We start from the raw sequence: 12672 nt of genomic DNA, 5'->3' as shown, positions 1-12672 counted from the left end.
TGAAGAAATGAGAAATGTGATGGCGGAAGGCATGAGTGAATTTATGGCACGTATGGAAACCATGTTCATGAGTAATGCGCGTTCAACCCTTGGCGATGCGGGACCTTCAAGACTTGTCAAGTAAGAAAAAAAAATTCCCTCACATGATGTATAATTTTCAGTGCAAACACTTGGATACTTTTTAATTTAGTTATGTTTAATATTCATATGTATCAAACTATTTATATATTGTGTGTTAAGGATAATTTCTAATTAGATGTTATGACTTGAATCTCAATTTTGTAATGTGTATTTCTTTTATATATTTTACAGTTCGAATGTTAAATTAAATTTAGTATCAGAATGAAAACTGGTAATTTTTTCTGAAAATAATAGGTCAAAATATTTCCAATAGAAAATTTCGTTGGAAATGCTAAATGTTTTTCTATTGGAAATAAGATTTCCAACGGAAAAATTTCCAATTTATTTTTCAATTGGAAATCCTATTTCCAACGGGAATTGTTCCAATTGTTTTTTCCGTTGAAAATAGGCTTTCCAATGGAATTATTTTCCAACGGATTTCTAAAAAAAAAAGGCAAAATTTCAAATTTCCAATGAAATTTCTGTTGAAAAATTTCAACGGATTTTCAACGGAAAGTATTACCCACAAGACTTGTACCAACGAAATTTTCAACGAAATTTTTTGTTGGAAATAGTCAAATTTTTTGTAGTGTTTGTGAAATCTCTGATATGTGGGATGGATACAATAACGTTAGAACAAGCACAAGCAACATTAATGTCTCGTGAAGCCCGAAAGAAAAGTAAGGAAGGGGATAAAGATCCAAGTGGCTTGGCATTGGTGACTGAGGTTCGTAGGAGGAAGTCAACCTGTATGGGACCTAAGGGTGGCAAGTCTAGATCCAACAATGTTCAGTGCTTTAAATGCAAAATGTGTGGACATATTAAAAAGGATTGTTCTACAAAAAGGGATGAAAGTAACAAGAACAAAGGTGAGTGTGCTTTCGTTACTGAAAGTGATTATTGTGATGTCTTTACAATCTCAGAAAATATGGATACAAATTCTGATTGGTATTTAGATTCTGCTTCTGCTACTCACATATGTTATCAAAAAGATTGTTTTGATTTACTTCAAGAAGGGGTGGTTGGGAATTTGACTTTGGGTAATAAGTCAATAGTAAAGGTCATGGGTCTTAGAGTGATGAAAATCAAAATGTTTGATAGGGTTGTGCGCTCTTTGAATGGTGTGGCCTATGTCCCAAAGTTGCGTAAGAATCTAATATTATTAAGCCTGTTAGACTCTAAAGGATATGGATATTCTTCTTGTGATGGAGTGGTAAAAGTCACATAAGGCAACATGGTCCTGATGAGTGAAAATTTGCATAATGGCTTGTATCGTCTAAAATGTGAGACCTCGAAAGGATGAGAACAGTGCACAGGGGATGGTAGCTACCAAAGTGAGATTTCATTTGCCGAGGAGGTGATGAAAGATTCCAATAGTGTAGACGATGGTGAAAGGATGAAAAATCTTGCCAGTAGTGAATTGGAAGGGTCATCGAGGTCCCTTTCCGAAGTCAATTAGTGCCATTGACTTGACAGCTACACGGTGCATTGGCCGTTTTGTAGAATCGAGTGTTGGACCATGCTTGATTTGGTATGTGTAGTCATGGTAATTATAAAGGCCAATGATTTGGAAAGTCTTATGCTTGGAGAGTTGTTCAAGGTGTTGGAAAGTAGGTGGAGTTAGGAAGTTGCAATTAAGTGCGACTGGTGGAAGAAGTTTAAGGAGTTTGAATTCAAGTTAAAGGTGGAGATTTGTTAAGTTTTAAGTTGACTAAAATTTTAGATCTTATTTTATTAGGATTCTTGTTTGTATACAACATTGAGTAGTTGTATGTTTTTAAACTTCTTATTCCACATCGAGTCCTACTAATATTCTATTTTAGACTTTTATATTATAAAAGTGGATCTATAAGCTTTAGAATTGTAAGTAGTGCTCTGAGAGCTCTAAAGAGGAAATACCTTGTAACTCTATTTTTTGCTCTAGGTGGAGCTAGAGTGGTTTGGGTGAGTGTTCTTGGAAGGTTATTGAGAAAGAGTGTGCAAGGGATCTTGGGTTAGTTTGGGGAACCATAAAGGTCAATTTATTGTACTTTAATTTTTCAATAATAGAAAGAATAGTTTCACTCCGTGAACGTAAGTAAGAAGTCGAATCACGTAAATTCTTATATTTTCTATTTGCTTAATTTCTCTGAGTTTTATCTTTGTTGATTTTTGAGCAATTGCCACAACAAACCTGCATCTTTATGTTTTGCTTCCTTGAACGGCAAAGCTCAAACAAGACAAGGGCAATATTTCAAGGTATGAGCATAAAGCCTTTTCAGAGTAAACATGACAACATGTGATGCACTCCGAAGATGGTTCAGATGGCGTGAACGACTGGTCGTATTCACTTATGGTATTTCATCATTTGCTTAATTAATCTATTCTCATATTTCGATGACTCGTTGAAAACAACTTGCTTTTAAGAAATTCCATATAAATCATTTTTGATGTATCTATATACATGTTGTGGAAGTCGAAGAGAAGTTATCCAAAATTCTCCTGCTAAATATTAACCCCAAAAATTTTCCTCCGGTCTCAATAGGTATGCTTTTCAGCAAGGGAATGATGACTTATGTGCTGGCAAACCTTATGACATTCCTCACAGATCTCTGGAAATTGAAACTGAAAGAAGCTGCGGCAATCGTCAATCTTCAAGAAGGTCTAAGGAATATGTTGCAGATATACGTTGCTCTCTGCATAGATGCTTGCCTTGGTTATCGATGGATATTGATTCTATCTAGTGTTTTATATTCTACTGTAAGATATTTACAACAGAAAAAAAGGAAAAAGAAAAAATAAAGTAATAATCTTCCCTTAGTTATCAATGGATGTTGATTCTATCGAGTGTGATGCAGGGACTTGGCCTTTTAGCATTCTCAGTGCCTCAATACTTTAACAAGTTGAAACATTCACCTTTCTGGGAAGGATTAGCTCTTGTGATTGTTGGTGGGGCTGCACAAGTTATTCCCCATTACCCCCTTTCTTTTGAACAAACCAAGGTTGTGAGAGTACCAGAACACTGTGAAGCAACAAGACTAAAAGTCGCCTGTTGCTTGTGCAAAGTAAGAATAGGAGGCTGGCGGCAGTTGCAGCAGAGAATAATCAGATGGTTTGGCATCAGATTCATGATGCTGGGAGCCATAACATCAGTTTATGGTTTCATCTCTCTTGAAGATGAATGGCATCAGCGTTTTTTGAGATCAGCCATTGCCATAGTAATGGGTTTACTTTGGTTTCTTTGTGGTTTCCCCTTCTACGGCCCTCGTCGACTGCAGCCGAGTCCTCTTTCAACTATACTACGTACCTTGACTGCAACGATGCGGAAGAGGCATCTCAATTATCGAGGAAATTTGGAACAACTTCATCGTGGTGATGTGGAAGAAAATCTACTCCTTAAAGACCATCTTGAGTGAGTCGCCCTTAATTTCCCTTCTAGTTGATTTTTTTTTTTGGGGGGGGAGGGTGGGGGGGTGGTAGGGTGTTACGTATGGGAGGTTTTTTGGTTGAAAAGCAAAATCTGTATATTTCATTCCAGCAGGAAAAGAAATACCGGTGCAAGTCTTTGGCCTTTAGCTGGCGGGAGACTTGTTACAGCAAATACACACTGCCTCCATTCACAATAACACACTCCCCTCTCTTCATCCTGCCATTCACACAGCCAGTTCGGGACCCAGGCAAAACAAGCTTTGAGTGCCGCCTCCAAAGGAAGTGACACTCACTTCCACCTGGCACCTGGCTCATACAACCTCTTGCAGACCACCCCCCAGTCACTCTACGACTCGAGACCCCGAGTTTCAGTATGTGTGTAGTCCTATTTATCCTCTTAATCGATCATCGCTCACCCAGGTTCACAGCAGAGGTACTGACACACTCGGTATCCCTTAAACCTTAAACCTTAGTCTTCAGGAAAGTAACAACCTTAGGCCAGGCTTAAATTATTTCAGCCCCCATGATTGTTTCCATTCTGACCAATTTAAACTCTTAGTTATCGGACAATAATTTGTTTTTTTTTTTTTTGGCTTTTTCATGATTTGTTCGTTGTTTTTTGTTGAATGTACCCTTATCATCCCTGAATACAGGTGGCTCAACAAGGCTGCCATAAAAGAGTCATCGGCTGATGATAATCTAACGCTGGAAGAAAGAGATGGAGACTCTGCACGGTGGAAGAAGTGGAGCAAACAAAACTTCTGTTAAATATTATTCCAATGTCTGCAACTTTCATCGCGTATGGCATGGTGAAATTTCTTGGTAATACCTTCTTCACTGAGCAGGTAAACAGCATGAGCGGTGGTAGTGCAATTGTAGGTTTTCAAATGATCCAGTGGTTTTCTCAAATTTCAGTCAAAAGGGGGTATAATATTGTGTTTGAAAAACGAATAGAAAGAATAAAAAGACGGTACTCTGATGGAGTGAAGATAGGCTTTGGTATGCTGGCTTCTATAATACGCTGCGCTGTTGCATCATCAGTTGAGTCTAAAAGGTTAAAAGCTCTGAGTAAAGAGGGCCTGTCAAATGATCCGAATGCTACTGCCCCCATTATAGCATTTTTGTTGGTTCTGCAATTTTTTTTCCTGGGCGCAATGGAAGGCTTAGCTGGTGATGGCATCCACGATTTCTTTGGTCATTATGCCCCAGATTCAAGGAGATATGGACCTGTATTTACTAGCTCACTCAGCTGGTTTGGAACAGTACTTAACATAGGATTCATAGCTTTTCTAGATTATTACAGCATATCCAGATATGGTGAGACTTGGCTTGGTGATAGTATAAACCAAAGTTGGTTGGATTCTATCTATCGCGCATATGCCATGGTGGCCCTGCTCAACTGTTTTCTCTATGCTTATGTCTCCACATGGTATTCTTATGATAATATCATAGGAAGACCAGAAGAAGAAGAAGAAGATATACCATTCCTAGAAGTGAACGAAGAAGAAACAGCAGAAGGAGACCAACAGAACAACCAAGAGCAAGATGTTGAGTAACAAAGAATTCCTGTGCGTTAGCCTATCAAGAAATACCATTCAGATTTCCAGGTGCCTATACATGTATATATGCTTAGGGTTTTACGTGTATTGTTTAGAGAGGTATATGCGGCAAAAAAGTAAAGAGATTGTGAGAGAATACTGATGGGTTTCTTGGTGAGATAATGAAAGAGAGAATTTGTAAGTGTACTCTTTGACTTAGAAAATTTGTTAGTGGAAAAGTTATGAGATTTTTTGACAAAGAAAAGAGCTCATGTGTTCTTGTGTTTCTACTCGCTTAATTGGCTTTTCCAAATATCCATCGCTCATTTTGAAAGATCCTTCATATGATGAAAGATGAATTGGGTTGAACTTCATAGCAATTCTTAATTAGAATATCGAAATGCCAAGCATTCAGAAAGCCCCCCATCGAATCTAGAACCTGCTAACTACCCATCAAAACGCGAGTCACCTTATTAAATTGAAGCAGAACATCACACCTAAAACCTGTTGTATAAATGCTTACACTCATTCAAATATTGCAATTACTAACGTATTTTGGGTGCCAAATGACAAAAGCCAAGGATGTTTCATCAACTAGTATTTATTATTAAGGGACGTATACCCACAAAATCACCAATTCCTACATTTCATCAGGCTCATTTAACTGCTTCAAAACTCGAAACAAACAATCTTGACAACGAAAACCTGTCCCCCTTGTATTAATGTATAGAATTTTCCCTGTTTTTCAATGCTAGCATGCATGTATTACTAATGAAGGTAATCAATTAATCAAACCCTACCTTCAGATTTTAAAAATAACAATGAATAAATGTTCTTAATCCTTATCCACCTATTTATTCAAAATTTGGGTTAACATTTCCCTTTCAGCTACCAATAGGGGAAAAATCATATTGCTTTAGTTCCTACGCAGGTATAAGAACCCAACCACCACAGATATGCCAACAACAGCCACAGGAACCGCCCAGTATTGCTTTGACAAACCCATGAGCTTCTGAGAGTAATCAGTTGTTTCCTTCTTGGAGGAAATTTCAAGTTCTGGAATGATTGGGGAGGATGTGTCAAGCTCACCAATGCAAAAGGTCTGCATGAGCTCTTTCGCACTTTTGCTGTGTCCAGCATCTTCAAAATCATCTGTTGCGTCTTTCCCTTCAAAGAATTTAAAGGAAGCATGTTATTTTGGGGATTCGTTATTTCATAATGTGGACACATTTAGCTCCAAAATTAATAAGAAAGTTATCAGTCGGAAGCAAAAATTACCTGTCGATGCAAGCACTACATCATCACCTCCTGGGTGCTCATCCAAATAAGAAGTAACATCATATACCTACAAAAGGAAAGGATGTTTTATTTTCAATCAAGAGACAAATTACGGAAACAAGTTAATGACACTCATATAAGAGATGACGGAATAACTTTTTCTTTTCCTTAAAAGGAGGATTGAGCATAAATGATTGTACCATACAAGGTGTTGGGTGGAATTCATCATGTGAAATCACAACTTATTGTACGTAAACCTGAATTGATCCAAAACCATTGGAATCATTACAAACATTTACAATAACTTTTGGATACTAATGAGTGCGTCAGCACAGGACGTCAAGTAGCATCCTACAATTCCTAGCTGTTAAAATTAGTACATAAGCCCTTGAAGCTAGATGAACATTGATCATTTAAGAGACCAAATTCAATAAGGCTAATGAACTATGACCCTGTAGCTTGCTTCCTTAGAACTATTAGCAGGACAATATTGTGCGATTACGAACTCCACCTTTATTCAACAGTTTCCTCAACAATACACTAAAGATTTTTGTCAATTTCTTTTCCAGTAATTTCAGTTAAAAAGGTTCTACAAGTACATATTAGCTGAAATTTAGGAAAATTATGTAACTAGATACACATTTACACACTTTAAATAATAATCGCAGATGGGCATATGAGGCCACTTTAGAATAACATAACTAATCCTCTTTGCAATCCAATCCTCCACTTAAGTGCAAACCAAACATGGAATAAGATGATAATCACCCTATCCTATCATATCCATCATCCTGCAAACCAAACGCACCTTCATCTCCTATCAAAAAGGAATATGGAGCCATGACTCAACGTGATAATTAGATGAGGCATGATTATTTAAAAGCTGTTCACTTTCTAAAACAAAGAATGCTTAAAGACAGGAGACTTGTGATAGGGATTTCATTGTTCACATCCCAAAACAAGGAAATATAGCTTTTCTACCAAAGTAGAAGCAGCAAATCCAGTAAGCATACTATAAACCCAACACAACCATAACTATTCTCTTCAAGTGAAATCCTATAAGCATTATGCAAATTCGAAAACTTGGGTTTTGCAAATCTTATCTAACCCCTTTTGCGACAAAGAAAGCCTAAACGTTGCATAGTGTTAACCCAACTTGTATTTTGTGTTTGAGATGACCCATAAAAAATTGCAGGCGTTCTGAAGATTCATACGAAAAAAATGTAATCATACCAAGGAAGAGGATTGCAAAGAAGAAAGTAAAACGAAATGGGTTATCATCCAAAGACAGTTTAAACTTGCCGTAAACCAAAATCAGAACAGAAAGAGATCTATTAAAACTAGTTCATTCCAAGAAAGTATCCAAATCTAAACTCGACAAACAGAGCCAAAACCATAATCCCAGGAGAAAATCCATGAGCAAAACAGATCGTATTGGACACTTCAAGGCCCAAAAACAAGAAAACAACCAAGCCAAGAAAGATGAAAAGAAAAGGAAAAAAAAAAACCTTGCCGTCTATGACGACCCAGCAATCCTCTTTGCTGTTGTGCTGCGAGGCTTCTTGCATCGTATAAAGCTTCGTAAGGGTCGGCATGCGTCCTTTGTTTTTTTTCTGGGCTCTCTCTCAGATTCCTTTTTTGGCGCCTGCCTGAGACCGAAGAAGCTTATGTATAAATTGGAGCGTGGCGGGCACCCTCCTTCGTTGAATAGAGAGAGCAGCCAGAGCAAGGAACCACCGTCAACCCTATAGAAATGGCCGCGTGAGTTAAACTGGTAAGGCCATTGGGAAGACAGGGTAGTTAAGTTTTCGTGGACCGAGGTTGGGCCTTGGCGACCTGGTCCAGTTATATTCAACATAGTCTGCGTGGCAGTTCGAGGTCAATTACTTAATGCTACGTGGCAAAAAGTAATAATAGTTACTACTATTTAGAGTACTTTGTAATATTAAATAATTATTTTGAAATAGAAAAAAAATATCCATTGAATTTTTTTTACACTACTTATTTAATGAATATTAATCAATTTATGTCGAATTAATTGATCGAAATTAGTTGAATTCGATTAATTTGTGTCAATTTTTTTATTAAGAAGGATAATTTATTCGATAACTTCGATAGATTATTTATAATATATTTTTATATAAATATATGAATAGTATATTTAATGTCCTAAGTCTAGTTTAAGACATTTTAATCCCACTCTAATTGTTATATAAAGGCCAATGGGATTTGCTTTAGTTCTGAACAAAAATGGTAAAGTGGGCAGGGAGGAAGACAAATGGATTCTGTTCCAATCTGTTTTGAGCATGAAATTATGAACGACAGAAATGTGACAGCACACTTTCCAATTGTGTCATTTAGGACTAGATTCAGTGCCAGTTTCACCGCATGTTTTCCCCTGAATTTTCCATGACAAGGTGTTTCTTTCCTTTCCTTAGCCTCCATTTTTAGAGGCAATATCTCCATAGATTTTTGGTCATAGTTCCAAAACCCACCATCAATTTATATTCCTCCTCCAATACCCCAAATATACCCTTTTTCTTTTTCAGTTTTTCTGGACAATGGGTCTCCCAAGAAACGTGCCCATGCTCCTGGTTTCAGTTTTTCTCTGTTTTGCTGTTACTAATACTATTACTTCTGCTTGCTCTAATGGGCAATGCAAGGTTACTAAATTATCCGCAATTTTTTAGTTGTAGTTGTACTTTGGTTTGGTTTTTGTAGTCTTTTAAGTCATCTTTGATCTTAATGATGTTTGTTTTTTTTTTTCTTTATTGTAGCTCCTGGATGAATGTTCATCTGATGGAGACTGCCAACCGGGGCTGTCTTGTTTTTCTTGTTCTGAAGCATTTGATGGCTCAAGATGTATCCGATCAGCAACTACAAACCAATTCAAGCTTGTGGTAACGTTTATATCGTTGTCTCTTTATGTTCCTTGAATTACATAATTCAGTTCTTGTTGCCCATCACTGTTTTTGATGGCCATTATTTTTAACAGGCAAGATCATGAATTTGTTTGTTGTTTTTACTGTGATGTCATGTTTCTGGCAGAACGATTCTTTACCATTCAACAAATATGCGTTTCTGACGACTCACAATTCCTTTGCCAACGAAGCAGAACCGCTTCATACTGGAATCCGAATTACCTTTACTAATCAGGAAGACACTGTAACACAGCAGTTAAATGTAAGCACCCTTTCTTTTGTGCGGAGTAATCCTGTTCCTGTATTCCGGAATTCACCTCTAGCTGATTGATTTCTTTTACAAACTGTTACATTTTTCAGAATGGAGTTCGAGCATTGATGCTGGATACATATGATTTTAAAGGAGACATATGGCTGTGCCATTCTTTTGAAGGGAAGTGCCATGATTATACTGCGTTTGTAAGTAATTCAGATCCCATTGTTTTAAGCAGAAAACACCATTTACATTTCCAATTTGCATCGTCTTGGAGTAGAAACAGAAATTCAATTGAATTTTGGTAATTGTTTGGAGAATGGAAAATAGGGTAGTGACAAGTATATGTTTCTTTATAGGGGCTTGCCATTGACACATTCAAGGAAGTAGAGGCCTTTTTATCTGCAAATCCATCAGAAATTGTGACACTGATCCTAGAAGACTATGTTGAGACCCCAAATGGGTTATCAAAAGTTTTCAAAGATTCAGGTTTAATGAAGTATTGGTTTCCAGTCTCAAGCATGCCTCAAAATGGTCAAGATTGGCCATTAGTGAAGGATATGGTTGCAAACAACCAAAGGCTGGTTGTCTTCACTTCAAAGAAGTCTAAGCAAGAAAGTGAAGGAATAGCATATCAGTGGAACTACATGGTTGAAAATCAATGTAATACCACTACCTCAGTTCATCAGTTAACTTATTAGAGAATTTGTGTCTAAATTAGATCTTAACATTAATTTCAGATGGGGATGATGGGGAGCATACAGGAGAATGTGGTAACCGGGGAGAGTCAGCACCACTTAATGACAAAACTAAATCTCTGGTTTTGGTAAATCACTTCCACTCAATTCCAATCAAAGGGATGACTTGTGAAGACAATTCAGCAGTGGTTGTTAGTATGCTGGATTCATGCTATGGGGCAGCAGGCAGTCGGTGGGCTAACTTTGTCGCAGTTAACTATTATAAGGTACGTATTTTACCCTAGGTATCTTGCTCTTAGATGAGCAGTTCCATTGTTTTGCATCAGGGATATTCATCTCAATTGAAATGAAATGTTTGCTTGGGATTATTGCTGCAGAGAAGTGATGGAGGAGGAGTGTTTCAAGCTGTTGACAAATTGAATGGCAAGCTGTTGTGTGGCTGTGATGACGTCCATTCATGCGTGGTAAGATCAGTATTTCTCTTTTTTCTTCTAATTTTTCAGAAGTCACATGTGTATTGAACTAGCACTGAAGTACAGAGGCCTTTTCTTAGGGTAGCGTACACACATAGTAAACAGGTGACCCATGTTGTTTTCAGCTATTCATTTTCCTTATTGGACACATAGCAGATGCCTCAAAATGGATATAAGTATGAGGCTATGGACACACCTGTTTCACCTGACAATTGTACCCAAGTCTGAGCAACATAACAGGAAGCTGGTATGAGGAAGCATTATCTGCCGAGTGCAGCAAATAAGTTAAAACTAGCATAGCATGTGCTGAACATAAAAGTTGTCTGCTCCACTATTAAGTCAGCTTTAGCTGATAAGAGACCTAATTTTGTGCCCCAAATCCATTTTTGTTGGAACAAGATCATAACTCATTCTTCACATTAGTAAGACTCCTACTTTTTTTGTAACTGGCCTGCTTTATGCAGGCTTTAAAGCTCAAGAAGCAACCAGTTTATGAGCTTTTAAGCCCAAAGGTTAGTTCTACCTTGAGCAAATCATGTAAAAAAGTGCCGCATGAAATGCTGCAGCCCAAACCCAAACCAATTACCAATTGCCACCCTCCTTAACTATAGTTACCAGCAATTGCTTCAGATCTTAATTTGGGGCTAACAGATAGCTATAGGCCTGTACCTCTCATTTACTGTAATTTATGGTCTGATTGTGCATATATCATCCTAAGAGAAAAAAAGCACTTTTTAATTGTTTTCACATTTTTGGCATGCAGCCCGGATCATCATCAGCAACATGCTCTCCTTAAGGCAGATGGACTATGCATTTTGTAACAACTTATCAGAAACTGGAAATTGTGGTGTGAACTGTAGAAAAGTTGTTGCATTGATAGATGATGCAGAGGTTTAAATTTATAGATGAGCACCACAGATAGTGTTTATACTTTATGTGCCAAATTCATAAGTTGCATTATTCATTAAAATTCAAGCCTGACAAGGAGGAATGGTCACTTGTTTAGACAACCATTCAAAAGCTTCAGAACTTGGTTTTGCAGCTAATCACATGAGGATTTGAAATTATCTAATTTCTTTGGCTTGTGTCAATATATCATTGCATAAGCTAGACTCCTAGAATAGCAATGTCCTACTGATTTTGCCAATTTGGCTCAAGGGCTCAAGAGTTTGACCGAAAGTTCAACTTGAGGAGAAAGAAATAAAGAAATATGTGAACTGAGTCGAATTTTGACTCTGGGTAGCACAGCTTAGCAGATCAGTCCAATGGGATATAATACTTTGACTAAAGGATTGGTGGGGGTTCCAAAACATGGCAGACCTTGTAAGAAGAAAAAGATCTTTAGCACAAAAGAAAACAAAGGAAAAGAAAAGACTGTATATTTAAAAACTCAGTCAGAGCTTCAGTCTTGTTATTCTAGGACTTAATGTTCAACCAAACTCTGAAAACTACCATGGGTAGTCTATTCATTCTTTGTGTCTTAAATGAAGCATGTGAGGTGCTATTAGGAAGTATCTATCACATGCTATCAATCTCAAGAGTATAAATTTACGAAGTCTATTAGGATCTAGCATTAAAAAAAGGGACAAAGGAACTAGGTGATTTCCTTTATCTATATGACTTGGACAGGAAGCATGCTTCGTTTTGCTTATATTACACCATGGGTTATTATTGACTGTAAAGCAAGAGATTCCCCCCCAACCCCACCCCACCCCACCATTTTCGTGGTTTTGTCTATGATAATTTCTTTACAAAGCTTAACCTGTATCGTTTTTATTAGAGCTAGCTCCACCAAAACCATGTTAAGAAAACTCCAGATCCAGATTACAGGGCTTTTCAGCTTTCTTTCTCAACATAATTGGATTAATGCAGAGTGGATGAAGGAAAATGCTATAAATCTCCTACGTACTATACTAGGGGTTGACAATATGTTTTTGATACCAAAAGAACATGTTCTTTCCACATTTGAAGAAACCAAACTAA

General features: G+C 37.3%; 2 protein-coding genes and 1 pseudogene across 2 annotated transcripts; 2 read left to right on the top strand and 1 right to left on the bottom strand.

Annotated features, from left to right (window-relative positions):
- Positions 2377-5330, top strand: LOC18610223 (annotated as a pseudogene).
- On the bottom strand, positions 5758-8161 carry LOC18610221 (cytochrome b5). Its single transcript, XM_007045751.2, has 3 exons — positions 7853-8161; positions 6345-6411; positions 5758-6233 (listed from the first exon to the last, which is right to left on the bottom strand). The coding sequence occupies exons 1-3, from the start codon at positions 7937-7939 to the stop codon at positions 5983-5985; spliced, it is 405 nt and encodes a 134-aa protein (XP_007045813.2). The 5' UTR covers positions 7940-8161; the 3' UTR covers positions 5758-5982.
- Positions 8616-11702, top strand: LOC18610220 (PI-PLC X domain-containing protein At5g67130). Its single transcript, XM_007045750.2, has 8 exons — positions 8616-9007; positions 9122-9244; positions 9393-9527; positions 9626-9724; positions 9878-10181; positions 10259-10482; positions 10594-10680; positions 11453-11702. Exons 1-8 carry the CDS (start codon positions 8906-8908, stop codon positions 11483-11485), a joined length of 1107 nt encoding a protein of 368 aa, XP_007045812.2. The 5' UTR covers positions 8616-8905; the 3' UTR covers positions 11486-11702.

Source organism: Theobroma cacao, chromosome 2 (assembly GCF_000208745.1).
Source record: "Theobroma cacao cultivar B97-61/B2 chromosome 2, Criollo_cocoa_genome_V2, whole genome shotgun sequence".
Classification (NCBI taxonomy): Eukaryota; Viridiplantae; Streptophyta; class Magnoliopsida; order Malvales; family Malvaceae; genus Theobroma; species Theobroma cacao.
This window is presented reverse-complemented; position numbering and strand designations above follow the sequence as displayed.

Excerpts from the sequence above, each read along its gene's own strand:
- LOC18610221 (XM_007045751.2), bottom strand. The coding sequence starts at position 7,939 with ATGCCGACCCTTACGAAGCTTTATACGATGCAAGAAGCCTCGCAGCAC. Across the intron at positions 6,412-7,852 it reads GGGTCGTCATAGACGGCAAG|GTATATGATGTTACTTCTTA; the intron begins GTTTTTTTTTTT and ends TTCCTTTTGTAG. Across the intron at positions 6,234-6,344 it reads TGTAGTGCTTGCATCGACAG|GGAAAGACGCAACAGATGAT; the intron begins GTAATTTTTGCT and ends AATTCTTTGAAG.
- LOC18610220 (XM_007045750.2), top strand. The coding sequence starts at position 8,906 with ATGGGTCTCCCAAGAAACGTGCCCATGCTCCTGGTTTCAGTTTTTCTC. Across the intron at positions 9,528-9,625 it reads CTGTAACACAGCAGTTAAAT|AATGGAGTTCGAGCATTGAT; the intron begins GTAAGCACCCTT and ends TACATTTTTCAG. Across the intron at positions 10,483-10,593 it reads TCGCAGTTAACTATTATAAG|AGAAGTGATGGAGGAGGAGT; the intron begins GTACGTATTTTA and ends TTATTGCTGCAG.